The 26,343-nt window shown below is 58.7% G+C and overlaps 10 protein-coding genes across 10 annotated transcripts; 4 read left to right on the forward strand and 6 right to left on the reverse strand.

Annotated features, from left to right (window-relative positions):
* Positions 1-32: 32 nt before the first annotated feature.
* On the forward strand, positions 33-1,401 carry A1Q1_01787 (uncharacterized protein; the record flags this gene model as incomplete). The annotated part of the gene is made up of 6 exons (XM_014324826.1): positions 33-411; positions 466-626; positions 675-862; positions 917-1,033; positions 1,123-1,288; positions 1,357-1,401. The coding sequence occupies 6 exons, from the start codon at positions 33-35 to the stop codon at positions 1,399-1,401; spliced, it is 1,056 nt and encodes a 351-aa protein (XP_014180301.1).
* Positions 1,402-1,857: 456 nt separating this feature from the next.
* Positions 1,858-2,835, reverse strand: A1Q1_01788 (uncharacterized protein; the record flags this gene model as incomplete). Its single annotated transcript, XM_014324827.1, has 1 exon — positions 1,858-2,835. The coding sequence occupies one exon, from the start codon at positions 2,833-2,835 to the stop codon at positions 1,858-1,860; it is 978 nt and encodes a 325-aa protein (XP_014180302.1).
* A 1,386-nt stretch (positions 2,836-4,221) lies between these two features.
* Positions 4,222-5,166, reverse strand: A1Q1_01789 (uncharacterized protein; the record flags this gene model as incomplete). Its single annotated transcript, XM_014324828.1, has 1 exon — positions 4,222-5,166. One exon carries the CDS (start codon positions 5,164-5,166, stop codon positions 4,222-4,224), a length of 945 nt encoding a protein of 314 aa, XP_014180303.1.
* Positions 5,167-5,415: 249 nt separating this feature from the next.
* On the reverse strand, positions 5,416-6,465 carry A1Q1_01790 (uncharacterized protein; the record flags this gene model as incomplete). Its single annotated transcript, XM_014324829.1, has 1 exon — positions 5,416-6,465. One exon carries the CDS (start codon positions 6,463-6,465, stop codon positions 5,416-5,418), a length of 1,050 nt encoding a protein of 349 aa, XP_014180304.1.
* A 366-nt stretch (positions 6,466-6,831) lies between these two features.
* A1Q1_01791 (uncharacterized protein) lies at positions 6,832-7,848 on the reverse strand (the record flags this gene model as incomplete). Its single annotated transcript, XM_014324830.1, has 1 exon — positions 6,832-7,848. One exon carries the CDS (start codon positions 7,846-7,848, stop codon positions 6,832-6,834), a length of 1,017 nt encoding a protein of 338 aa, XP_014180305.1.
* A 4,712-nt stretch (positions 7,849-12,560) lies between these two features.
* A1Q1_01792 (uncharacterized protein) lies at positions 12,561-16,114 on the forward strand (the record flags this gene model as incomplete). Its single annotated transcript, XM_014324831.1, has 2 exons — positions 12,561-12,602; positions 13,367-16,114. 2 exons carry the CDS (start codon positions 12,561-12,563, stop codon positions 16,112-16,114), a joined length of 2,790 nt encoding a protein of 929 aa, XP_014180306.1.
* A 595-nt stretch (positions 16,115-16,709) lies between these two features.
* On the forward strand, positions 16,710-18,239 carry A1Q1_01793 (nicotinate phosphoribosyltransferase; the record flags this gene model as incomplete). The annotated part of the gene is made up of 4 exons (XM_014324832.1): positions 16,710-16,805; positions 17,006-17,243; positions 17,373-17,566; positions 17,619-18,239. The coding sequence occupies 4 exons, from the start codon at positions 16,710-16,712 to the stop codon at positions 18,237-18,239; spliced, it is 1,149 nt and encodes a 382-aa protein (XP_014180307.1).
* Positions 18,240-18,298: 59 nt separating this feature from the next.
* On the reverse strand, positions 18,299-19,279 carry A1Q1_01794 (uncharacterized protein; the record flags this gene model as incomplete). Its single annotated transcript, XM_014324833.1, has 2 exons — positions 18,299-18,848; positions 19,035-19,279. The coding sequence occupies 2 exons, from the start codon at positions 19,277-19,279 to the stop codon at positions 18,299-18,301; spliced, it is 795 nt and encodes a 264-aa protein (XP_014180308.1).
* Positions 19,280-20,015: 736 nt separating this feature from the next.
* On the reverse strand, positions 20,016-24,287 carry A1Q1_01795 (high-affinity glucose transporter of the major facilitator superfamily, Hxt2p; the record flags this gene model as incomplete). Its single annotated transcript, XM_014324834.1, has 9 exons — positions 20,016-20,705; positions 20,749-21,557; positions 21,836-21,866; positions 21,924-22,068; positions 22,896-23,222; positions 23,304-23,480; positions 23,539-23,660; positions 24,028-24,100; positions 24,154-24,287. 9 exons carry the CDS (start codon positions 24,285-24,287, stop codon positions 20,016-20,018), a joined length of 2,508 nt encoding a protein of 835 aa, XP_014180309.1.
* A 654-nt stretch (positions 24,288-24,941) lies between these two features.
* On the forward strand, positions 24,942-26,258 carry A1Q1_01796 (uncharacterized protein; the record flags this gene model as incomplete). The annotated part of the gene is made up of 4 exons (XM_014324835.1): positions 24,942-25,096; positions 25,364-25,554; positions 25,775-25,960; positions 26,011-26,258. The coding sequence occupies 4 exons, from the start codon at positions 24,942-24,944 to the stop codon at positions 26,256-26,258; spliced, it is 780 nt and encodes a 259-aa protein (XP_014180310.1).
* Positions 26,259-26,343: the final 85 nt, after the last annotated feature.

Genomic DNA, 26,343 nt, shown 5'->3' on the forward strand with positions numbered 1-26,343 from the left:
TAGATTCATACCTCATCCATCCGACCTTCGACATGTCCGACCCCCTCGACCTCCTGAGGGCGTCGATCTCAGAAAACCGTCCGGCTGTTCTCCTCAGCGACGGAGGTGCGCCCGCCGACTCGATCACAACAGCGGCTTCATTGTCCTTCCCGCAAGCGTCGGGAGACGCTATCACCATCCCGAAGGATGCTGCTACGCGATACGCGCGTACTGATGCTCGCGAGGACTTTTACAATGTCGGACAGCTGTGGCTTGCTTGGACGGAGCGTGAGGCCGGTGTCCGTGACTACCTCCAGAAGGGTCAGGCGGCTGGCGTTGGATACGTTGCGATCACCGATCGTCGAGGTGTAATCGACTTCCTGCAGGGCGTGACGGACGGTGGAGTGAGGGTCCTCGGTGCTGGCGAAGATGGTAAGCAGCCATTGTCCTACAGCAGCTGACCTTCAGCCAAGGCGGTCCCGGCAGCCTCCGCGGATGCAGGACCATCGCGACCAGCGGCGGCGCAGAAGCGCAAGTACGAGGTGAACGTCGCGGACCGCGAGTTCTGCAAGAAGCTGCGTGAGCAGGAGGTCGAGCTCCGCGACCGCAACACTGTGCTTCGAGTGTCTGCTTCTGGCAAGGTCAACGTGAGTTCTTTGTTTGCGGCGTCGCTGACACGGCAGAACTTCGAGCAGTTTGTTAAGGGAACAATGAACGAGAAGATTCGTGCTTTCCGGAAGTCTTTCGAGTCGGGTGGACGCGGTCAGGCTGCTGCACCGGCAGCTCACGACTTGAACCGTCCTCGCAAGCAGAAGGCGTCGACACCGATCATCATTATTTCCTCGTCGCCGACGTCACTGATCACTATGTGGAATGTGAAGAAGTTCCTGGAGGAGGGACAGTAAGCTTGCGCGACTGCCAGCCGCTGACATTGCAGATTCGAACCTTCGGATGTTGCTCGACAAGCGCAGGCGCAGCAAGGAAACCTGCGCGCGGAGGACCTTGTCCCGGTTCTGAGAAAACGTCATGGTCCTCATGGCGAGATCACCACAAAGTACATCGTGGTGGACAGTGTGGAGGCTCTGCAGAAGCTTGGACAGGACCCGTGGTAGGCTGATCTTGTGTTTACGGGCTAACATCCAGGGATCGAGTTGTCTGCGTCGTTACGACGGGCCAGGCGTGGCAGTTCAAGCCGTACAAGTGGATGGACCCGAAGGTGCTTTTCCGTCACGTCAAGGGTGTCTACTTCCAGTGGAACAATGAGCCGGTGGCGCCTGCCATTCGTGACTGGAACGTGACCGAGATGAAGGTGAGTTATCCGATGCTAGATTCTTCTGACAGCAGATCAACAAGTTAGACCGACACACCGACCGTCAGGTCGTTGCCGAGTTCTGGCGCGCCATCGACAGCCGCAGACGATAGGCACATGTAGAAGTATAGTATAGCATATGGATTACAGGCATATTGACAACACACAAACTAACATACACACTCCTGCCCGTTTTGGGTGAGGGTTGTGTAAACAAGCGACGACATTGGAAGAAGCGCCGAAATGACGGCACGTAACAACAGGAGCTTCTTCGCCGGAATGATGACAGCTTCGCGGGGCAATTCGATATAATGCGACCTCCCGAGGTGTGCGCCACGGGATCTCAGCCCAAAGCCTGGCCTTATCTAGGGCACACCGACTATCGTTGTCAGACCGGAGCGCAGTGCGAATGGGCTATGCGCTGTGTTGACGCTGCGTAAAGTGCATCCTGCGATGGCAACGTGCAGTGTTTGGGCCGTCGTAAAGCGGCAGGACGCATCAGCGCCACTGCTGCATTTCGCGGGCAACTTCATACAACCTGTTTATCAGCGCTATCCGCACAGGGTGACTTACGTTCTTCGTCGAGCCTTGATCTCCGATACGAGCGACGGGTGTGTCGGATGAAGGATCCACGGCGGCGGAGCCATGGTGAGCTTCCAAGTGTGCTGGGCGAGGCTGGACATTCTCCGTGCACACTTCCGGCAGGCAACGTTGTTGTTACACACGAGGACGAGGTCGAGACGAGCTTCCTCCGGGTCAAGCGGCGCACCGAGGATGACAGGCATGAGCTCGCGCAAGATGTGCCACTTGAGCTGGCCGCTATCGCCATCAAAGGTCTGGTACACCGTGCACGGCTGGTCGGCGCACTTGCTCCCGAAGTGGGAGATCTCCTCGTCAGCCATGAAGCTGCGCTCAAACTCGTCGACTGCCGCACGCCACATTATTCCCATACGACCGAGGGCGACAGAGTCCTCGGGGCTGTAGCGCTTCAAAAGCTTGAACGCGGGCCCACGCTGCTCCTCCTCCGGCAGGCCGAGACACCGTGTAGCCCAGTACTGTTTGTCGCCTACGCCTGTCAGGCAGACAAGGCAGTACATGACACCCGGAGGAGCATCGACCTGGCGTCCCCACTCGAGGATTAGCTCGGTCAGGGAGTCCATGTTGAACGTGTCGATCATCTCCAGGACCTCCTCAAGCACGTCCTCCAGCTTATCCAGGGAAGCGCGATCCGAGCTGTGCGCGTCTGCGCACTCCTCTTGGGAGTGTTGGACAACATGGAGCATGAACGCAACCGCCTTGGACGACGCATCGAGAATCGGGATTCGGCATGAGCTTCGTTGCGAGTGTGGCAGTGTCGAGAGGTCGCGGAAGACGGGCGAGTACTTCCCAAGCGTCGCGATGTCATAGCAGAAGCCCACGCCGTCGGCAGACTGCAAGATCACGTCGCCTTGGTTGAAGTCGGGGTGCAGGGAGATGGGACCCTGCTCGTCGAGGCTTTTGCGATTTGGGAGCGGTTGCAGCTCATCGCTGAGATTGGAAGCTGTCATAGTGTGTAATGTCAAGTATTGAATGAAGGATGGTGAGATGATGAGAAGGTGAGAAGTGCAGAGTTGGGATCGCGTCAGACTACTGCAACATTTTGCCCCGCAAACAAGTGAGTCATGTTGGCGCATCCCTCGGAGACTGGAGGCAGATCGTTTGCTGCCCCGTGCGAGTGCGTGTTGGCGAGGCGAGACGCCACAGCCATTCACTGAAAGGTGCGGCTTGGGGGCGTGTGGGGCTGCCTTGGCAGCCCGACCACCGGTCCTCGCCTCCCGCGCCCAATCACCAGGCATCCAGGTTGCGCCGTGTCAGCGACGCACAGGTTCTGCCGAGGATTGTAGCCTCAGAAGGCCAGACGTCCCCCAGATCACATCGTCGGCCGTTGGATGGTGTGTCGCGGAATCAGCTACGCTCGTCAGCGCCAGAGGAGGGGACCAAGGGACTTCTGATCAGATCTGCGCGCCCCTACGAAGTAGCAACGCGAGAGTATGCGAGACACGCAGCATGCTTCGGTGGAGCTTGACTTCTATAGACCATCAGACCAGTTGCAGAAGGCGCGGTCAGGCGGCCTTCAAGGAGCACAGCTCCGCTGCAAAGAGTTCTCCACATATGGGTGGCGCCCGTTCATAATTTCAAGACATTCAGGGGTCTTTTACCATTCTTTCATTTTCGTGGGACTAGACCACCAACGCTTCTCCACTCGCTCTCACGTACGTTTGATGTGTCTGCAGTGTGCTTCGAGCATTGAAGCCAGGGACGTAGGTGTATCTGCAGATTGCGGACCCTTCCGGTGAGACTAAGCGAAAACGCGAGCGGCGATCTCGTCAACAACCCTTCGCTGAGGGCGACGTCGGTGGCGGCAGGGGTGGCAGAGCGTGGCGAGCGCCCTTGGCGTCGGTCTGGGACGGTCTCCGAAAGCGCATATGACGTACATGCTTGCGGCTGTTGATGGTCATCTCGGCCGGCATATCTCTGCATGTCGGTTCAGTCGGAAAACTGTCCGAGGAACCGATAGTCATCGGCCGTGTTAGTGAGCGAGGCATGTTGAGACACCGAGTCCCTCCAGCCGCTCGCTGAGGCAGCGAAGACAGAGCGTCACTCATCAAGGCGCCATCGATGCTTGAGTCGGGGGTAGCCTGGAATGCGGAGTTTATGGCGCCCTATGTAAGAGCGATTTCCCCCTACACATTCCTTGAGTTTCAGTGTGAGGAGGTGAGAGCGGTCGCTATCGATCGCTTCGGGGACACAAGCTGCGCTCAGGTCTCCCGATTCCGGTTCTGCCGAGAGGTATTGCAAAGCGTGAAAACCCACGAGCAGACCTCCTTGTGCGTCGGAGGGGTCTGTCTCTGCAGTATCAAATTCATGTACGCAGATGAGTTATCACTACTGTCCTACGACTCGGCAGCATCGTCCGACACCCACTGTCCGCTTGCAACCAGTCTATCCCAATAGTGGAGACCGTGCTTCGTGAGCCTAGTCCTGCAGCGGTCGCAGCTAATCTGGCCCCCGATGACAGAGATGACCACGGCACGGCCTGAACAAAGCGGTACTTCCTTCAGGGCGTTGAACAGAGCATCTGCAATATCGCTCTTGACGTCTTTCCACTGGCCGCGGAATGCAGCAAAGGTGCCGCAGTAGCTCGCCCAACACTTCTTGTTGAAGCAGTCTTTGCCTCCCACCTGCCTGTCCTTGAAGGCTTCCCAGAAGGTATCGAGGGCATTTGAATAGTCCGCCTTGAGCAGCCTTGCGTCGGTGCTTCTCGAGGCGAAGAAGTGATGGTCACTGAGGCATCCCATGGCCCAGTACTTCTTGCGCTCAGGGTTGTGCGAGCATGCGAAACGATACTTGAGGCAAAGGTCGAGGCCAGACAGCTCAACGGCTGCGACGACGCCGTTCCCGACCAAGCTGATATCATACGCGTCAATCAGTCCGCAGAGCTGATGGAATACTGCGACGGAAGGAACGGGGCGAACATCCTTTGCCGGGTCGAGGGCGCAGAGCAGGATCTCGAGCGTGAGGGCCGAAGCGTTCGTGAACGGGACAAGACGGGTAGAGTTTGGAGGCAAAGGGAGGTCGGTCAGGTCTTGGAAGACGGGGGAGTGTTGCTGCAGGATCGAGAGTTTGAGACGGAAGTGCACGTCATCAGACGACACGACTTCGATATCTCCAGAAGTGAAGGCGTAGTGGAGGAGGGCAGGGGAGCCTCCCGGCTCCTGGTCGTTCGCCGGGTTGGTCGTTGCGGCAGCTGAGGACGGGCTGCCGAGAGTGTCCGCGGTCATCGTAGCCAGCGGGGCACTGAGGCCGTCGCTGTCCGTTGATGAGGGTGAATTGGCCATGGTGATTGGGGGCAGTGTTGGGAGAAGGAGAGACGTGCTCTCCTTTTTGAGATGTTCATGGAGCCTGTACCGCAGAGCGGGCGCTTGTGTTGTGTGTGCATCGAACGAGTTACCTGTATTGTCTAGATACTCACGAGAGGCGTTGGAGGGCGCTCAGTGACGCCCTTTGACAATGGCAGTGCATCTCGACATCGTAGCAAGTATGAACATCACGACTCCTTAACGCATGCTCGCCAGCTCGGTCTTGACTTAACGCCTCCACGACCCACTCTCGACGACTTCCTTCCAGATGACGGCACCGTGCATGGCCAGCCTATGTTCACAGGTCCTGCATTCCAACGTAGCAGCGCATACAGGCGTGATGAGGCCCCTATCAGACTTCGGGGAGTCCATCATGGCAAAAGCGATGAGAATGCCCACGACAGTCTTGACGCTGGACCATTCGCCCCTTTTGTATTCTTCACACGGCTGCTTGCGGCAGCGCTTGCCAAAGTCGTCGTTCCCGTTCACCGGCGTGCGCTCATATGCCTTGACAAAAGTTGTGCTGGCGGCCTGCCACTTTTCAAACAGCTCCTCGAGGGTGCGGTGTGCCTCGGGGTGCTGCGCCCACTGCTCACATCTGCTGAACAGACGCACGTCCAGACACTCGACCGCCCACTTGTTTTCGTTGGCCGGGTCATAGGCCGAGGCAAAGGCATACTTGATGCCAACATTCAGGTCAGATTGGCAGACAGCCGACTTGATGATTGAGACCTGGAAATCGAATGCGTCAATAACCGCGAGCAGCTCGTCGAGGACTTCGACCGAGGGCACGGTCACAAGCCGGTTCGAGTGATCGGAATGTAGGCGGGCGAGGAGAATCTCGAGCGTCTTGGCCGACGCCATGGTGATGGGCAGAACGCGGGATGAGTCTTCGGAACGAGGTAGCTCAGCCAAGCCACGGAACCCTAGAGAGCGGTAAGCGAGCACGCCGAGCGGGAACGCAAAGGCGACGTTGTCACTTGACACGAGGACTATGTCACCCTTCGTGAAGCTGGGATGGATGGGGAGGCTGGGACCGGTCACGGAGGTGACCCAGTCGCGGGTCACGTAGCGCTTGAAGAGCTCGATGATCATGGCATCCGTCTGCGTGCCGATGTCTTTAGCCAGAGGTTGAAAGATTGTCTCAGACAGGGAGAGAGCTTGGTCAACCGCGGAGTGCTCCTCGGCTTCTACATCCATATCGAGAGGTGCTGTGGCCTTGTCGACGATCTCCGAGGGGAGGTAGTCGGATGGTACGGGTTCGTGGTCGCTGGACATCAGGTAGGTTAAGTTGGGGTCAGTGAAAGGTCTTGGAGAAGACTTATATGAGGTTCTGCACGATGATCACAACGTGCAGAGGGTCCTACCTGGGGCAGTCCCAACTGTCAAGGGAGCCCTCGACAGGTCTGTCTTCGTCATCATCACGGGGCGCAGGACGTCAGCAGATGCGGCGAGTACTCTGTCGAGGTCATAGTGATGGCGAGGACTTGTGGCTATATTGTGCCCTGCGAGTACAAGAGGACGCAAACGGAAACCGGCGCATCCATGTAGTATTGCATGAGCAGGTGTATTCATCACAGTAGGCGCCCTGCAGTCAAGCACCAGAGCCGCTTTCCCGCATGGCGAGCGCAGTATTATCCACTCTCAATTCTTCCATTTTCCAGAGTAGACAAGTTTATCCCAGACGTCCGCGGCGTGCCGTGATAAGCGCTCCGCACACGTAGTGCAGGGGACAGCTGTGTTGCAGATAAGTTCAACGGCGGAGCTTTTGACGTAGGGAGACTTTGGAAAGTCCCGCGATACGGCGTTCGCAGTGGCTCGCTTCAGAGTGTCCCAATCACCGCCGGATCGAATGTACGCGGGACAACCCCCCCGCCCCCGCCTCTCGCACTTCTTCACGAAGTCGTCTTTGCCTAGGATTTCCGTTGACACAAACATGTTCTTAAACTTCCCAGGCGCGAGCGACCATCGCTGTCGCAGAGAGCACAGTTCGACTAGTGCCTCAGGACAGCGATTCCAGGATTGATTGGAGTTCAGTGCGTCTGTCTTCCAGATCTCTCGCTCCAATCCGTCCTTCCAGGCGTGGGCGTAGGCATATGCGAAGGCGTACTTGATGACGATGTTCAAACCAGAGGAGAACACCGCGTTATGGTAGGGCCGCATGTTGAAGTCGAACGCCTCCACGACATCGACGAGTTCGTTCAGGATCGAGACAGAGGGCACTGGGACGTCCTTCCCTCCGGGGCGTAAAGCAGACAAAAGGATCTCAAGAGTCTTGGCCGATGCGTTGGGTATAGGAATGACGTTGGACGTGTCCTCGGGGCGTGGGAGATCGGCAAGGTCCTTGAAGAAGGCAGAGTTCTCTTCCAGGCTGGCGAGGGAGACTTTGAAGCCGAGATCATCCGAGGACTTGAGGATGATGTCGCCCTCTCTGAACGACGGGTGAATGTTCATGTATTGCTCAGCAAGACTGAGCGCCCACTTGCGCTTAGAATACGCTTGAAACAGCTCGAGCATGGTCGCTTCCGTTTGGGTGGCGGCTGTCTTGTAGCCCACGGCTGATTGCGCCGCTGCTGAGACGTTGACGGGCGCTGGCGCCATCAGAACCGGCGGCGACTCTGTGCTCGAGGGACCGGGGAAGTCGCTGGAGGAGACGCTCATCATGCCAAGGCTTGGTGAAGGGAAGAAGAGCGGCCACCAGCAAGGCCATGCGCTATAAATGCGATGGTCTTCAGCGCTGCTGTTGAGGGTTGCCGTAGCCGACGACGCCTCATCAAGATCCTTCACTGCATCTTGATCTGGATGAGCCCCTGCTGAAGATTCAATGGCAGAGTCAGATAGGTGACAGAAGATCGCCCGATATCATAACCTAACATCGCAGCTCACTTGCGACATTAGGGCGTCATCGGAGCTCAGCAGTGTTGGCCATCGGAAACGCCGACATGGTCGTCCCCTATCGCGAATCAGTCTCTTTCAACATCATGCAGTTAAGGGTCCGCTGTCAGAAGCTGCTGTGAGTGCTCATGTATGAGTGATGTTTCGGAGCTACTGATGGAGGTCGTCGTTGTCGTTGCACTTTCTTGACTTTCAACAGTTCTGGCGGGCGATCGCGGCGGAGTGTTCGGGAAGTCCGGTGTACCGTCGACCAGGAATCGATGAATGAATCGACAAACGATGGTCACGCGTGAGAGCGATGGAGAGGTCCAAGCATCGCCCTGGCGGGTCCTGGGATGTAATATGAGGTAATGCCCCACGTACCCCGAAGGCAGTGCTGCTTGGTCGACATGAAGCTGGCAAGTTCACATGCACTCACCAGCCAACGCTGACCGGGATCACTGGACGCCGATTACCAGCCAGCCAGGGCACGCCCAGCCAGCCAGCGCCAAGTGCCCAGGTGCTATGCCAAGTAAACGGGCACGGATGCTGGAGTGGGCAGTGGGACGATGAGCGTCGTGCCCGTTTAGAATTCGAATTGAAGCGTAAACCTAAGACGGAGTGTGCTGGGCTACAGTGGGTTTGAAACAGGACGTACAGGACGATCAAGCAAATTGCGTAGCACAGAGCTTCGTTGAGTATCGTTGGGCAGGAGTAGAAATAGAAACTCGAGGGGTCACGAGGCGTCACCCCAGGGATCATCGCACCGCCGTTGCCATCCCCAGCGCACAGCTGGGGCATCGAACAGCACCCAATAATGCAAGCATGTCAGCTTGCAGTCTGTCTGTGCCAAGAGAAACGAGAGTTCCTTCGTGAAGCATAACTGCAAATCTCGCGGCAACCGCACGACCGACTGTTGTTGCCTGTCACAGTCGCACCCTAGGCCTGTACTTGGACTCTGCGTGCTCACCCGCAGCCTGTACGCGCCGCCCGTGATGCCCGTTTGAGCGTGAGCGGCTCCCTGGACGTAGCCGACGATTGACCACCGTTCGCATCCGAGCGCGACTGACATTGAGTGCCTGCACCGCCATACGAGATCCCAGACATCCTGGAGTCCCACCCCTTGCGATTCAGTCGTCACCTGCGACGGATTGGAGCTGCCTTCCGCTGCTTTCACCAACTGAATGGGCAGGATGTACGATGATTGTTCTCATGCACATGCATCGTAACATTTGCAGGAATTGCAGGATCGCTGGACCGAAGCTGGCAAAATGAAGCGTGCCTGTCATCGCCGTCGACGCCGTATGCAGGGAGGAACGAGTTTTACGGGGGTTATGTGTTGTCGCACTGACGTAATCTTACTTTTTTCCTGATCAGGGAAAACGCCGACCGCCGTCCGTCCGTCCCTGATGGACAGACGAAGGCGTCGAGCTGGGTTCTGGGCAGAACAGCAGAGGCGGAAAGGCAAGGGGTGAGGGACTGATGACGTCGTCGGTTGCACATAGATTTACAATTCGAGTGCCATTCGCCATCCGCGGTCCAGGAAGGAGACATCGAGCCAGGATAACGGCCCAGAGCCTGCAGGATAATCTCCATGCCTCCTAAAACACCGATGATTACCCCATAGTCCGCTCGACCCCGCCAACACCTCCGTACCTCAGTGGCAACAGTCCGAGCGCAGTGCACAGCATGATCACTGACCACCCAGCGGTCTCCGCCCACCCGCTCGCCGAGTCGCGAGCGGCGAAGAGGGCTCACATGTAACACAGGCGTTGTCATCCCTCGCTCCGAACAAGTTGCCGCTGGCACAGGTCGAAGATCATGACGTCGGTTGTGGCATTGTATCAGTTACCACAATCCTCGACCCACCGGCAATCTCGTTTGTTGCCCGGGTCCGACTGGAACACATTGAACGTGCTCGCTGTCAACAATCAACAAGCCCAAACGATAGCCTGCAGATAAGAATGCGCGGAGAGCGACGTCGGTGCGTGTACCGCCAGCTGCCTTTGCCCTCACGCCTGCTGGTTCGTTGTCTAGACCTTGCGGAGGCAGCCATAGGCTGCGCAGGCCGGTCGGGGGATCTGATGAACTTGCCTCCCCTCGAAAAATGTATCGGCCCGATATGAGTGAGGGCCGCCCATGACGTATCAGGGTTTCGCCGCTCCGATGGAGCTGTGTGGTCAGCTGCTTGCGACAACAACTGTCGCCCGCAATTAAGCTGCCAAGCAGAGGCAACCGAGGCCCTCTGGGGCCAAGGTTCTCGTCAGCATAACACAGCGAGATGCACGCACATGCCAAGTAGCAACGGCAGGGGTCGCTGAGCGAGACAAGCGAATCTCTGCAAGTTCTGCTGGTCACCGTGAACATGACAGACTGAGTAGCCCCCCTGCCTTCCGTCATCTCCACTTGCAGGCCCACAGCGGAAGCCCCAGCACTCAGCTGACAGCCGTCCGCCGGTTCCCCGCTCCTGGTGCCCCCGCCCGCGTGCTCTGGCGTCTTTGTAGTTCCTCGCTTCGCCTGCTCCCAGATTTGCATGCCGGTTCCTGGGACTTGAAAATTAACTGGATGACTTGCCCCCTCGACTTGCCCTCCCGCGCGTCCGTCGCTTGTGTCGCTACGTTATGTGAATCTGCACCGAGCACCGATGCTGCCATGACTCATAGCCCGTGGGCCGTAGGCCGCTGACCCTCGGCCGTCGCGGCTCGCGGTGCGCAGGAGATGGGGACGGGCGACATCACGGTATGCCGCTGCATGTAATTTTCACTCCGTCTCATCACTGATCAACAAACTCTAGTACCTCACCTCTCGCACAAACGCAAAAGCGCAGCAAGGTAGATCTCGCTCGCCCTACGATTCTATAATCTTCAACGAATCAGTTATCTCGAGCGCCTCGACACCGGCCCCGACTCTTGAACCGGCCGGTCATCCGACTGACAGCTTGTGATTGCACGACTGAGCGATCTCTCGTTGCCACCATTGCGTGTTCATGGCTGGCACCCTCAGGAAGACAGACAACCCCTTTGTGTGCCCCTGAAAGCTTGGACGCCTTGCCCCTTGATCGTTGATATACTCCTCGCACCTCGAGCCCTCTCTGGCTGCGGCATTGAACGCAGTCGTTGCACCGCGCGAAGCGCAGAAAAGACAAGGATACGGCGAAACAGGTAAGTGTACCATACGCTTGGCCTTCTGCGCTTTGGCTTGGCTGGCTGTTCCCTTACTCCCTTGGTGGTTCCCTTTTTCTCTCGGACCCTCGTTGCCCAACGGCCAACCCTGAGCCAGGAGCGCCCAGGACGTAACGACACGATCTCCAGTGCACCAGTGCAAGCTAGCGCAGAATCGCAGGCTGCAGGCGGGGGCGTCCGAAGGCGCTCAGGCACGGGCTTAAGACGACGATTACAATCTCTGCAAATCTGCGGTAGAGGAGGGGGTCCGAATGCTAATCGGTGATTAAAGTTTCTGCGGCGTATCTGTATACAAGGGTAAATTATTTCTGTTTGCGGTTCGTGGCTCGGCACCCGCGCGCACCCACACCGCTCTTGTCCCTTGTCCCTCAACCTCGTCCTCTCGACGATGTCATAGTGGACCCTGGGCTTAGCTCTAGCTCTAGCTCTGGTTCTGACCCTCCTGCTCTCTACCCTCCGCCCCCGTCCCCTCGGACCTCGACCTCACTTCCCCTCCCTAGACCATTTCCTAATCTCTGGACCTCTGTGGGCTCACCATAGCAAGCGCGCACCTGCGACAACCGACTCTACGACCCAGCTGAGCGGCCACCATCATCTAGCCGAAGGGAAGGCGTCCGTCCTCTCTCTCACACCCAAGCGCAACCGTACGGCGACTCTCCCAGACCCGCCTTCTTTGACCATTCATTCACTCGTCATCTTACATCCTCCATCTCGCACCTTCACTTCCATCTTTCGACTCTTTCTTCTATCTGGGCCACCAGCACAGGCGATCTCGATCCCCACACACCGCTCATCGAATCGCGTCTCCCTCATCGACACACCCTCACCCTCAGCCGCGGTCGTGGTTCCCTACCCTGTCCGTCCGCCCCCATCCCTGTCCTTCATTTCGCTGCGTCCATCGACCCTCGGCGCTGACACCGACCTGCGCAATCCGCAAGCGGCACACGGCACACTGCAATCTGCGACCTGTTACGCCAACGACATTAAAGTGACTGCGGTGCGCTACGCTCTCGTACAATATCAGCGTCCGATTCGCCGGTCACACAGCCAGGTCCCCCCCCGCACTCTCATTCAACGCGCCGTTCCTCAGCCCGAAAGCCCCTCGACCCCCTCGGCCACCCCCTGTGAAACCATCCCACAACCCACAACCCACCCGTTACCTGTGACTTGTTGGCCTGCAGTCTGCCTGTCAATCCACACCCTTCCCTGTGCATCGCATCGATCCCGCCCATTGTCGTCCAACCACAGGTCGTCGCCCAACGCCTGCCGCAATACCGCATCTAGCACTTCCAGTACCGCTTCACGCTAGTCTGCAATATGGCGCTCAATGCTGCAGTGACACTGCAACCGTGGGAGGAGGTAAGTAGAGTTCAGTGCATCATTCCCTGGCCTGTCTTGTCTTGGTATCCATCGGTTCCTTAGTTTTCATCGCCTTACCTGTCCCCCCCCCCTTCTGTCCTCGCTCCTGTCACTCTCCTGGAATAGGATCCTAGCCTCCTGGACTGGCATCCCTGTCCTGAGCTCGAAGCTCTAGCCAAGCGGGACCACGAGCTCCGCTCTGCACTGCTAGCACTGCTAGTGACTCCTAGTGCCGAGCACGCCCAGCCCGTGCCGAAACCGTTGAAACGTATCATACGTCCTCGACGTGAACTGTGACGCATTCGGCGAGGCGCGGCGCGGCGTCCAATTTTCCTGGACGCTTGGGCTCACTGCCTTACCCTCATTTCCTCGTATCTATCACAGATACTGATCGTCACCCTTGCCCCTCTACCCATCGGCCGGCGGCTGCATCACACCTATCTCTCCTCCGTCAATATCCTCTCTACACTTCTCCCCCCCTACACACAGCTACACATTCCCTCACCCTTCTTCATCTCCAGCGTCCCAGTCTTCTTGTTTCTACTCTACACACTCGACACACTCGACGATAAGAACTAGTCCTTCTCGTCGATTGGATGGTGACACCGCCTCACCAGCTCTAGATTCCTTTCGAAAATCACACACCCCCAGCCCTCCACACACTGCGGCGCCTTGTCACCACCTCTTCCACCCCCCAGCCCTCGCATTCCGCAGTCACTTCGAAACCACCCACCATAAATTCTCCTCGCTAACACGTCTTTCAGCAACAACTGCCTTCGCCCACGGACGAGAAGAAGTCGCTCCCGTCCCTCGACCTCTCTCGCACCCGCTCGACGTCCCTTTCCACGCACTCTGGGGATACCAGCCTCCACCGAGTAGTCTCTGGCGACCCCGACTGTCCGCCCCCTGCCTGGAAACGTCGACCCAGCCAGCGTTCCTCTTCTATTGGTCCCACTTCCACAAGCTCTAGCCTACCGACAAGGTCGCAGTCGCTTTCCGCTTCGTCCCCGCATCAGCCCCAACGCCGCCTGCCGAACGGACTAAGAATGACTCACGCTAACGGCCTCTCCCCGTCCGCTTCACGTGGCGGGTTCCCTCGGCAGGGACCGCCGCCAGCGGCGTTCCGCGGTCGAGCGAGGCTAGGCAATGGGTCTAACCGTTCTTCGCTCGCGTCTTACGACGGCATGAACTCCGAGGAGCTTTGGACGCTCGAGGACGACCCGACGCCGGACATGAGTAACCCCACCCGTTCGGCTGCCGAGCGACCACTCGATACGGTCCGACGCATGAGCTACACCATTAGTGACCAGTCATTGTACGCTGGTATGCCCACGGAGATCATCTGGCCGACGGCCCCCGCCGAGGAGGAGTACCTCTACGAGCCGCCACCCAAGACGCGATCACTCACGAATGTCGCGTCAATCAAGCGTCGTACCACGCTGCGCAAGTCAAAATCAAAAGGTGCCGCCATGGACTCGCATCCTCCCATCTCGGGCGGTGGGTACCCAAAGCGTGCCGCGTCCAAAGATGCACTGTCCTCGGCCCACTCGTCGACGACCTCGCTCTCAATCCCCCACAACAAATCGCAGGCTTCTCTGAAGAGTTCGCGCCCCCCGTCGATGGCGGGAGTCGGTGCTTATCACTATGATTTGCTTGGTGCCCTTGCTCCTCGCGACGGCGGCTACGCCATCGCAGCCCAGATTGGTCACAGTTTCAGCCCCGTGAGCTCTGTCAACAGCTTGGACGATCGACGATCGATTCACGCCTCGCCCCCCGGAAGCTTCCGTGGCGCACGTGTGCCTAGCTCCAGGAGCTCTGGCATGAGGTGGAGTGTCGATGGCGAGGACCCCATCCTCCCGCCAGGACCGGTGCGCGGCTCTGGAGGCTCAATGCTGTCCGTGTCCTCAACCCAAAGCGACGATTACGACTCGCCCCAGTCGGCGCAGCTCGCTGTTGCTCAGGCCACCCGCCCATGCGAACCGAGTCCGCTCAGCATGCAGACGACGACCGCCGCCGACATGGACGCTGTCTCCTCCCCAGTTGCCGTCGAGGCTCCTCAAATGTTCGCGTCTGTGCCCGCGCCGGCTCCGATCAACATGTTCGCCGACGTCCCTGTCGAGGAAGCTGAGCCTGCTGCTGCGGACCTCAAGAAGTCGAAGACCAAGAAGGAGATGAAGGCCGAGAAGAAGGAGGCCGAGAAGCAAGCCAAGCTCGCTGCTAAGGCTGAGGCTCAGCGCGCCGCTCAACAGAAGGCTGACGCTGCCAAGAAGGCCGCCGACGACAAGCGTCGCGCTCAGGAAGAGGCAGTCAGGGCGAAGGCGCAGGCCAAGGCTGATGCCGCTCGCAAACAGCAGGAGGACAAGGAGCGCGCGAAGCTTCAGAAGAAGGAGGCTGAGCAGAAGAAGTTCGAGCAGGCTAAGGCTGCTGAGCAGCGCAAGATCGCGGAGCAGAAGAGGGCCGCTGAATGGAAGAAGGAGCAGAAGCTGAAGAAGGCTGCTGCTCCTGAGCCCAAGGTTGTCGCGGCGCCCGTCAAGACTGAGCAGGCGCCCAAGCGACGTACCTCGCTCAAGTTCAAGCGATCCTCCTCTGGCGCCGGTCCCGCGTCTACCGCCGCTGTTCCTGTCGCCACTCCAGCTACTCGCGGCAGCCCGCCTCCGGCACCGTCGCAGGCTAGCCGGCTTACGCCCCCCGTCGCTGCTGCTGCCGGCGGAGCCGCTGCCGTTGCAGCCTCGCAACTCAGCAGCCCCTCGAACAGCGAGCTCTACACCGGTCCCCGTCCTCCTTCGGACCGCACGCCTTCTCTCAGCAGCACCCAGGCGAGCTCTACTCCTCGACCGGAGAAGCGCGGATTCATGTCCTCGCTTAAGAAGCGCTTCTCGATGGCGAACATGGAGCCTACTCCTACACTGCAGAAGCCCAGGCCTAACTCGATTGCCGTTTCCCAAGGATCGCCGACGCCTTCCGCTCCTATTGCGCAGGCAGCCCCTCTGCGAGCCGATGCTCCGGCTCCGGCTCCGGCCCCCGCGCCCGCGACCCAACACGCGCCTATCGTCCAGCCACCGCCGCGAAGCACATCCTCGCCGCAGAAGGCCCCCGTCCAGCAGCAGCGCCCGTCCATGCCGCCGCCTGTCATCATCCCTCCCCGTGGCTCGTCGGCCAACGCTGCCATGCCCGTCGCCATCCCTATGCGTGGATCGTCGCTCGCCATCGTTGGGGGCTCCGAGTCGTCGGACGACAACGTCGAGAGTGGCGCCAGCAACCCTTCCTCCGTCATCGTCACCCCCACCATCTCCATGGACCGGAACTCGACCTCGTCGCTTCTTGAGCACCCCCGCCCGAGCGGAGCTTTCCGTGAGCGCTCAGACTCTGGCATCTCGGCGGGCGGTTCGCAGACGACTGACGGCGGCCTCCACACCCCTCCGTCTGAGGCCAGCTTCCCCGCCCCTCTCCAGAACCGCAAGGAGTCCGACTCCATGCACATGCAGCCTCCCCCTGCTCTCACCGTGGTTTGAAGACACATTGCAGTAGATCAATTACATCATTTCCAACCCAGAACATCCCACCCACACCCACCGCACTCTCACAATTGTCAATCCTTACCCATTCCATCTAACGTTTCCAAAAGTCACGATACTTGTTCACTTCACATATCTGAATCTGTACTTTTCCCCATCCATCCATCACCCGCACGCACCCCACCAACAACGGACAGTCGTCTCATATCCCTCTCTAGACGCTGGAATGAGCCATTAAACTTTTACCTCTTTTGTAGTAGTCACCATTTCAATTTTCTTGTGACGAAAGCAGTCGGCGACATGCATACATGGTGTAACTGCGACAAGCTGCTTTGGGTCCGAGTTGCGAGTTGCGCAACTTATGACATCAGAGGAATTCGACTGCTCTGGGTTTGGTGGCATGTTCCGGGAACGTGGGTGGTTGATCATGTGATGTGGAGGGCTCAGACAAATGATAAGCCGCGAGGTACCTCCGCAAATGGATGTTGATACGCGTCCGCAAGCCCCGCTAAGGTCGACTCACCTTTAACTCACTTTGTCTTCCTCGGCAGCCTTTGGCCACTGCGTTCTTCTCACCATCCGCATAGCCATCATGTCCGCGCAAGAGACCAAGGAGGTAGACACCTTCTCGCTCCCGGCCGAGGAGCTGGACATGCCGTTCTCCATCCTCGACACCGACCTGTACAAGGTGAATAAATGAGAACTTGCATGTTCGCCGCTGACGCCACCAGCTGACGATGCAAAACGCGGTGCTGCGGCACTTCCCCAACGCAGAGGTTGTGATCCGCTTCAACAACCGCGCGCCGCAGATGCGCTTCAGCCGCGAGTGCTTCGACTGGATCCAGGAGCGGGTCAATCGTGCGTATCAGCTGGATTCTGAACGGGTAGCTGACGACAGACCTCGAGACGCTTCACCTGACGCAGGAGGAGAGGCGGCGCCTGGCCAAGACCTGCCCTTACTTTCCGGAGAGCTACCTTGACTTCCTGCAGCAGCTTCGCCTGAAGCCGCGCGAACAGGTCAAGCTCACCTTCCTCGAGAAGGAGGACGGCATGGGCGAGATTGAGTGCGAGATCAGGGGGCCCTGGCGGGACTGCATCTTGTATGAGATCCCGATCATGGCAACGAGTGAGCTATTTCCCTCGCTTCGGACAAGCTGACATCAGTTTCGGAGGGGTACTTCAAGTTTGTGGACAAGGACTGGACGATGGATGGGCAGTTTGGTGAGCTGACCGGCTGGACAACATCTGACACCAGATCTCGCGAAAGAGAAGGCGCTCCAGCTTCTGAACCCGCCCGAGGGTGTGACGCCGATTGCGTTCAGCGAGTTCGGTACGCGGCGCCGGCGCAGCTTCTACGCGCACGACGTGGTCATGCGCGGTCTGGTCGCTGGATTCGAGGAATACAAGGCGAACGGAGGGAAGGGCGGTGTGCTGTCTGGAACGAGCAACGTGAGTTTATACTTCTCAACCCAGCTGACAACAGGTCTACCTCGCGCTGAAGTACGGTCTCGCACCGAGCGGGACGATCGCGCACGAGTGGATCATGGCCATCGGCGCGACGTACGGGTACGAGCACGCGAATGCGCGCGCAATGGACATGTGGGAGGAGGTCTACCCCGCGAACGCGGAGCACCGACCGCCCCTCATCATGCTGACGGACACGTACACTGCGGGCGTGTTCTTCGCTGACTTTATTGCGGACCCCGCTCGCGCTCTGCGCTGGAACGCTCTGCGCCAGGACAGCGGCGACCCGTACGAGTTCGTGCGCCAGGCCAAGGCAGCGTGGGAGGCCGTGTGCGCCAAGACGGGCCGTCCCGCCACCGAGGCGCTCGCAGGCAAGCGCGTCGTGTTCAGCGACAGCCTCGACGTGGAGCGCGCGATCAAGCTGCAGCAGGGCTGTGACGAGATCGGCCTCGCTGCCGCGTTCGGCATTGGAACGTTCTTCACGAACGACTTCAAGCGCAAGTCAGATCCGACACAGCAGAGCAAGGCGCTCAACATGGTCATCAAGCTGAACCAGATCGACGGCAAGGACTGCGTCAAGCTCAGCGACGACAAGGGCAAGCACACTGGAGCCAAGGAGGAGGTCGAGCGCGCTCAGCGGGAGCTCCACCTCATTTAGATGCATTGGGTATACTAGCGCGATACACTGTTGAGGCGCTGCTGCACTGATCATCCTAGCTACTGCTTAACCTCATACACGCCCTCCATGTTCTGCGCTATCGGCTTCTCCATAACCTGACCCCAGAAGCGCATGATGCCGGCCCACTCCTCCGTCGAGCGGGGCATGTCCGGCCCGCGTCCCGCCTCAGCGCGGACAATAGTCGTCGGCTCAAATGCGCGCTCGACGTCTCCCTCCTCCCTCTGCGTAACGTCCATAGCAGGCCCAAGGCGTGTGAAGAAGCAGCACGGCGTCGGGTAGTGGTACGCCTTATCGGGGTGGCTGGCCATGGCGCCACACACGGCCGTGACGGACCCGAGCCGGCTGACCTTGCCCGAGGGGAGTTCGAGCGGCTCCCGGCCGACAGAGTAGGCGAGCTCGAGCGCGAGCGTCGCCCCATGCTGCCACCCGAACAGGTGGATGTTGGCATTTGGCCAGCCCTGGCCCAGGAGTGTGGAGAGGAGTTGTCGGAATCGCGGCAGCACGCCAGACACGTCCGGGTTCGGGAGGGGATTGAACATCCCGTCGAACGCGGGGTAGTACATGTACGCGTTCGGGATGAGGGGGACGCTGGCTGTCAGCTAAACTCTTTTTCCATCGAGCGACTCTTCCCTCTTTGCCCTGCGCTTGCCCTGCGCTAGCCCTGCGACATTTGAGCCCAAACAAGACGGACGCTCCGAAGTAAGGTCGTGGGGGTTGGAGGCGGCTCGAGGTCGGAGGAAGGAGGATGGCCAGTGAAGCAAAGGCAAGACTCACGGAATCTGTCCCTCGACAACAAGCACTGCAGTGTACGGCAGCTGCATCTTCTTCGCGAGCTCGGTGAAGCTGCGCATGTTGTCGCCCAGGCCGTGGAACATGATGAGCAGGTTCAGGTCCGCGCGCGCGGCGGGGACGTACTCGGACTTCAAGCCTTGGAGGGCTGGTTTCGGGCGGCGCGGCGGAGGCGACACCGGCTTCAGGTTTAGAGGCTGCGTGGCGTCGGGGGCTGGCGGGGCGCTCATTATGTGTTAGAAGGGATGTGGACAGTCAAAGAGAGGGAGGAGGGGAGAGTAGGAGAAGAGGCAGAGGGATGATGGAAGATCGGGGATCGACAGAGACTTTCAGTGTGGAGGTGTGGTGTGGAGGTGGAGGCGGGGTTATTGTTGTGTACCTCCTTGAGTTGGTGGGTCAGTGAGTCACCTGCAAAAGGGTATGAGGGCTGTGATCCTCTCCAGGGCATGAGAATAACATGCCCAGAGTCTCGGAGACGTGCTTGGAGTAGAATAGCTCTTGGACTGCTGTCGACCCTCTAGGCACTGCCAATGGTGTCGAACGTCAGCGACGTCGCCGCGCCGGCGGAAGCTGAGCGGGGTCCCTCTGATCACCGCCGAGGCACATGCACATTGGGAGTGGGACACCGCTCGTGTGCTCAGGAGGCCGCCGCTTTGCGGGCATACAAAAGTGCGGCGAAGCTCGGTCCTATCGTCTTTCCCTCTTCTTTTCCGACTACCCCACTGCGGGCATTCTCACCTTTCCTCAAACAATGACTAGCTGACTGAGCGACTCGTCTGAACTACTTGCTTGCTGACAGCAGAACCAGCGCACAGTCCGCGCACACCCCGAGCCGACGTCAAGGCCTCTGATTATGCCGTTGCCAAGTTCAATCCTTCATAAAACTAACCATTACTTCGTTCACTACTGTGTACAAGATTTCACTGTTCGCCGAACCCATTCTGATCCGCAGACCTCAGGAGCCGCTCACACCATGCTGTCCCTGCTCTTCTTCTCGTCGACCTCGTGGTACGAGACCTCGGCAATGTCCTTGTCGTCCTCGACGTGGAGGGCACGGGCACGGGCGTGGAGGTCAGCCTCGCGCTGCTCGGCCGTCGTGGCGCCGAAGATGATGTCCATTCCCTCGAGCGAGATACCCTTGGTCTCAGGGAGGTAGATCCAGGCGAGGATGAAGGAGATGATGTTGATGGTCGCGAAGAAGAAGAACATGCCGCCGTTCTTGAGCGCCTTGGCCATGTGCGGCGTCGACATCGAGACAGCAAAGTTCCACAGCCACTGCGAGGACGCAGCCGTCGTCAGGCCGTAGTGGCGCGTGCGGTTGCTGAAGATCTCGGAGCAGATGACCCAAGGCAGAGGACCGACACTGAAGCAGTAGGGGATGACGTAGAGGTAGATCATGACGGCCATCGCGATCGAAGCAGAGGTGACAGGGATAGGGGTGCCCTCGGGCAGCTTCGAAGTGTCGGCGGGAGGGTGAGTGTTGAGGACGGCACCGACGATCCACAGGAACATGGACATGAGCGCAATGCCGATGAGAAGAGGCTTCTTGCGACCGAAACGCTCAACACCGAAGAAGATGAAGGCGGCGGTGGCGACGATCTTGACCAGGCCGTAGATACCACTGGTGAGCAGAGAAGTGTGGGTGCCCGTGATACCCTGCGGTAGTTAGCTAAGAATTGTTGACACTGAAGGGACTCACAATGCTCTTGAAGATGATGGGGGCGTAGTACGAGATACTGTTCTGGCCGCTCCACTGCTGAAGGGTGAACATGACGAAGGCAATGATGAAGCGCTTGGGGTTGCCCTTAGCTATGATCTCGTGGAAGAACGACCTGCCGTCCTTGGTGGCCTCCTCCTCCTCGATGGCGGCCTGGATCTCGGCAAACTCGAGCTTGGTGTCGGGGTCGTCGACGGAGGTCTTGCGGATCCAAGCAAGGTTGGCGAGAGCCTTCTCATCACGGTGTTTGACGGCGAGCCAACGGGGCGACTCCTTCAAAAACGGCAGAAGGATCATCATGATGCCGACGGGCACGAGCTGGAATCCAATGGGCACACGCCACTGCATGGCACCCTTCTTGTCGGGGTCCATGTACGAGACGCCGTACGAGATCCAGAAGCTGAAGGCGACACCGACAACAACCACGATCTGGAAGAGACCAGTGATGCGACCACGGATCTCCTTGGGAGCAATCTCGGAGGCGTAAGTCGGGCAAGCGCTGGACATGATACCGACTCCGATACCGGCGAGGAGACGACCGACGTAGAACTGGTTCAGCGACTTGAAGCATGCCGTTTGAATAACACCGCCACAGATGAAGACGAGACATCCGATCATCAAGCACCTCTTGCGGCCGATGCCATTCTCAATGGGAGCCGCGAAGATAGCACCGAAGAACGCACCACCCTGGAGGATGGAGACGATGTTGCCCTGGAGCGTCGCGAGGTTGTCGACAGGCTTGCCATCGGGCTTCTGCAGACCAAAGTCCCTCTGGAAACTGATTAATCCCACTGCATTGTCAGCAAAGGGCTAGGCTTCGGGATGAGGATGTATGCAGGATATCCGCCAACCCGCGCGTGGAAGCAGCACTGCATCACATGACACCGCCGCTCACGCAGGGCGAAGGAGAGAGGGGAAGAGTGGGCGGGCGCGTTTCGAGGGGAGTCGCGCTCCGGGAGCGGCATGTGATATGGGAAGGTGTGGCGAATCACCGAAGGTTCACCCGGTGCACAGTGAGTAACCGGTGGGTGACAAAACATCCCGCGCTCCAACCATTGAGTGAACTCACAGACACCACCACCAAGACCGGTGTCGTAACCCTTTCGATGTCAGCAACGAGAACATCAACAGCTGATTGTCGTAGCCGCGAGACTCACGAAAAGGAAAATGCCCATGAATCCGATGAGCGCCATCATGTAGGCACGGGAGTTCTTCATGATCCCGCCCTTCCTCTTGGCCGGGACAACTGAAGAGTTGATCGCTTCATCGCGCTTGGCATCCTCGCTTATTGTCAGCGCGCTTCTGGTCGATGTCACTTACGGTGCGTGATGCATGTTGACCACCTCGTGTTTGGAGACACAAGTGGAAATGGGAAGATGTGATACTAGCCTAAGTCGCTGGTAGCGTAGGCCGACGGCACCAAAGCAGGCTAAGAGCTCGGCTGACGAGATTGACAGTCGAGATAGAGAAAGCGACTGTGTGATTGAGTCTGAGAAGAAGAAAACAAGCTCAGCAGAGCTTCGAAGCGATATCTATATGCGCTGACTAGGCATTGACGGACGTTGGCGGGCCGGGAGCGGGCCGCGAACCGTTAGTAGTTGTTCTCGGCACATTCTTGGCCAAGCGCAGGAGCTAACGTTCACAAGCCTCAGACCTCACGAGGAGGATGATCTGGTGAACGAGGGAGGCGGCCCGGGGGGCCCAAGGAAGATCGGAAGTGGGGTGTCCGGGGTGCACAATCGGATCCCACCACGGGGCCGTGGGGCATGACTGGCACGGGGTCTAGTGCGTCCGGGCCGGTGCCGGACCGCTGAGACCCAGGTCACATGAAGCACCGCTGGTGGGGTAGATCCCCTGTTTACTTCCAGTGCCTCTGGCGATTTATCGGACCTCACGGACACTCTACCCCTGCATCGAGTGCATGCACGAAATAGTTACTAGACCGGCCCGCGCAGGGCGGGTTAATTAAGTCAGTGTCATCCACTGTGGCCCAAATTCATCCTGTCCGAGGAATCGCGCGTGACACGTCGAGTGAGCCGCGGCCCGCTCGTCCCGTTCCAGCAGTCAGACACACACAGAGGAGATGCTCCCAGATGCAAAACAGATGATACACAACTACCAACCCTTACTGTTCCCTGCGAAACCCATTGCCCCACCCTCCAGTCCTACGCTCGACGCGCTCACCCTCCTCTCGTGGCCGGTTATCACGGTAGTTGTCACGGTTCTCCCGGTTATAACGGTCATGGCGGTGACGCTGGTGCTGGTGGTGGAATCCCTGACCACCCTGACCATGGTGGTGCGAGTGGTTGTTGTGGTGACCGTGGTGGTGCGAGTGACCATCGTGACCCTCCGCAAGCTTGTCCTTCAGTGACGAGGCGGCATCGAGAAGGGCCTTGTTGGACCGGTACTCGCAGATGGTCGTGGAGGGGAGACCAAGGAGCGAAAGGATCTTCTCCCTGCAGTTGTCAGCTACACACCCATATACAGTTGCCGCCCGCCAGATCGGGCGAAGCTCGATAATGGAAACAGTCACGTACCTGAGCGCTCCCGAGCGAACCGCCTCTCCCTCCTCCTCCACCCACACGCTCATGATGTCCTCAGTCTGGCGGACGCTGAGAACACAGCCGACAACATTGTCAGACTCGTCGAATTGGTCGCCGATCAGGGAAAACAGCAGGCTCTCGTAGAGAGCAGGCGTGATGGGGTGCAGCAGCCTGATGGTGAACTTGCCGCCGCTATCAGTCAGTTTCCAACTCCTCTCGGGTGACTCACTTGACCATCTCCTCCCAGATTCCGGGGCGCTGGATGCGGCTAGCGAAGCACAGGATGTCGGTCACCGGGGCGAGCTCGGCCGGCGATGTGATGTGCGCATACAGGTGCAGAAAGGACTCGATCTGCGTCGTTAGCAAGGCACATTGAACATCGCGAGAGCTCAGTCGCGAACCGGGGGGCTGTTTCCGGTATGATTCCAGACGAGAGCCATAACGGATCCGAGGAGACGGAGCGTGTAGGCCCGACCGAGCACTTCACCCGATTAAGCATGATGCCTCAGTTTAACCTTGCGTGCGGCGATCATGTGCGGCGCTTCATACCGCCAGCCCACAATCGCCAGACCGCGCGCGGATGCGCCGCTGAACATGTCGAAATACACCCTGGGAACTCCTAATTGCGCTTGTTGCGCTCGCTAGTTGCTCTTCGCATGCCAACTCCAGAAAGAGTCCAGCCCCTTTACTCGACGCTCCAAGCTCGCTCTTAACTCACAGATCCAAAAGTCGCAACCTTGTGAATTTCCTTCTCATAGTCGACCTTGGTTCCGGGAGGGCGGTGCACGTAGCTGATTGACCAACTGCGGCGTCAGTGCTGCAAAGGGGATCGAAGGGGACGCACTCTTGGCGCAGAGGGTGCCTTCCAGCGGCAGTGGCAGGACTGACCGGCGAGGGCTTGTTGCCCACGCTAAGGCTGAGGCGAGACGACCCAGTGAGGCTGACAGTGCGGCGGGTAGCAGGGGCTTGCTGGGACATTATAAGGCTTTGTGCAGAGGTGATCGAAAGCGATTAAGGCGGATGACGAGAACCTCTCCGGGGTGAAGCGAGCTCGTGGTATAAGTGCCGAGTGGTATACGGGGTTTGGTTTCGGCAGATGCAGTCGCGTAGAAGTGGTGGAGCACTCTAATCAGGCGGCCTTATCGCTTGTTGAAAATGCAGATGACGGTGGATGTCCGCAGAGGGGAGAACGGACTTGGCGCCCAGCTGAAAGAAAAACAAAAGTGGGGGCCCTAGGGTTGGAGAGCGGCAAAGGGTTATGTATGCTTGATACGCGGTTCGAAGTGTAGGTTGATTCGTTGGCAAGTGATAAAGCGACGTATGGATGTGGTTGGAGTCGATTCAGCAATGTCTGGTGCTGTCGTGTGCTAGTCGTGTGTAAATGGTCGAGGTGCGGGGTGGATGCTAACGTCAATCGATTTTGAGTACATGAGCTGGTGAAGCCACAGATTGGTGTGTTAACTTTTGGGGCGCCTACTGAACCTCTGGCCGTGTGGTGGGGGCGGGCCACGTGGCTTGGACGCCTATTCCGAGTGAAGGGCACGCGTCCAGACGCGTCTCACTGACTTCATCATTTCGGCGTCCTGGCAACAACAGTCCAGTCACCTCCCGTCCACCGACACACCGAACACCATGAGCGAGCCCATGGACGTCGACGAGCCTTCCACATCCGTGGCCCCGACCCAGGCCAAACCCTTCAACGCCATGTCCGCTCTCATGGCTGGAGCCAGGGCTAAGGGGAAGGAGAAAGCGGTGACGCCGGTGAACGACAAGGAGGGTCTGCCCTGGTGAGCGTCTCACCGAAGCGCACGCTGACAGCAGGGTGGAGAAGTACCGACCAGAGACTCTCGATGACGTTGTGTCCCACCACGATATCACCTCTACCAGTGAGCTAGTATTTGCTCGTTCCAGCTAACCTTCAGTCGAGAAGTTCGTTGAGGCTGGGCGCCTTCCTCACCTCCTGATGTACGGGCCTCCAGGTGCGTCCCGTCATTTGGCTAACGTCTGACCTCAGGAACCGGAAAGACCTCCACTGTGCTGGCTCTTGCGCGCAGGATCTACGGAGCGTCGTACAAGAAGCACATCCTCGAGCTGAACGCGTCCGACGACCGCGGTATTGACGTCGTGCGAGACCAGATCAAGAGCTTCGCCGCAACGAAGGTGCTCTTCAGCAAGGGCTTCAAGCTGATCATTCTCGATGAGGCGGACATGATGACGCAGGCTGCGCAAGGAGCTCTGAGGCGAGGTATGCTACAACTACCAGACTGGAGCTAACAGCAGTCATCGAGCAGCACACCAAGAACGTCCGGTTCGCCATTCTCTGCAACTACGTGAACAAGATTACGCCCGCCATCCAGTCCCGTTGCACGCGGTTCCGCTTTAGCCCGCTGCCAGAGGAGGAGGTCGCGAAGAAGGTTGATGAGGTTGTGGAGAAGGAAGGGTAAGCTTGAATACTTATGCATCAGCTGACCGCAGCGTCAACCTCACGTCAGACGGACGCGGGGCTCTGTTGAAGCTGTCGCGCGGAGACATGCGCCGTGCACTGAACGTGCTGCAGGCGTGTCATGCGGCTTACGACATCGTGGACGAGGCTGCTGTGTACACGTGCACGGGCAACCCTCAGCCAGCAGACATCCAGAAGGTTGTGCAGAGTATGCTCAGCGACGAGTTTGGCACGGCGTTCAACTGTGAGCTATCACAGTGGTACCAAAGCTAACGACAGTCATCACATCTTTGAAGGCGGAGAAGGGCCTTGCGCTGCAGGACCTGATTACGGGCGCGTACGACTTCCTCGAGACGGTCAAGCTGCCGGCGAATGCGCGCATCTACCTGCTCGACCACCTGGGACAGACGGAACAGCGCCTCGCGCTCGGCGGATCGGAGAAGATGCAGCTGACGGCGCTGCTGGGCGCGTTCAAGGTCGCGGTCGAGCTGAGCCAAAAGAAGTGAGGGTTCTTAGGGGTAGATTCATTTACACTGTATGCAATATTGTAGTACACTCCTGGGCGATTATGCTCTACTGCCTGCCAGGAGA

The sequence above is a fragment of the Trichosporon asahii genome (genome assembly GCF_000293215.1).
Source record: "Trichosporon asahii var. asahii CBS 2479 unplaced genomic scaffold scaffold00050, whole genome shotgun sequence".
In the NCBI taxonomy this organism is placed as follows: Eukaryota; Fungi; Basidiomycota; class Tremellomycetes; order Trichosporonales; family Trichosporonaceae; genus Trichosporon; species Trichosporon asahii.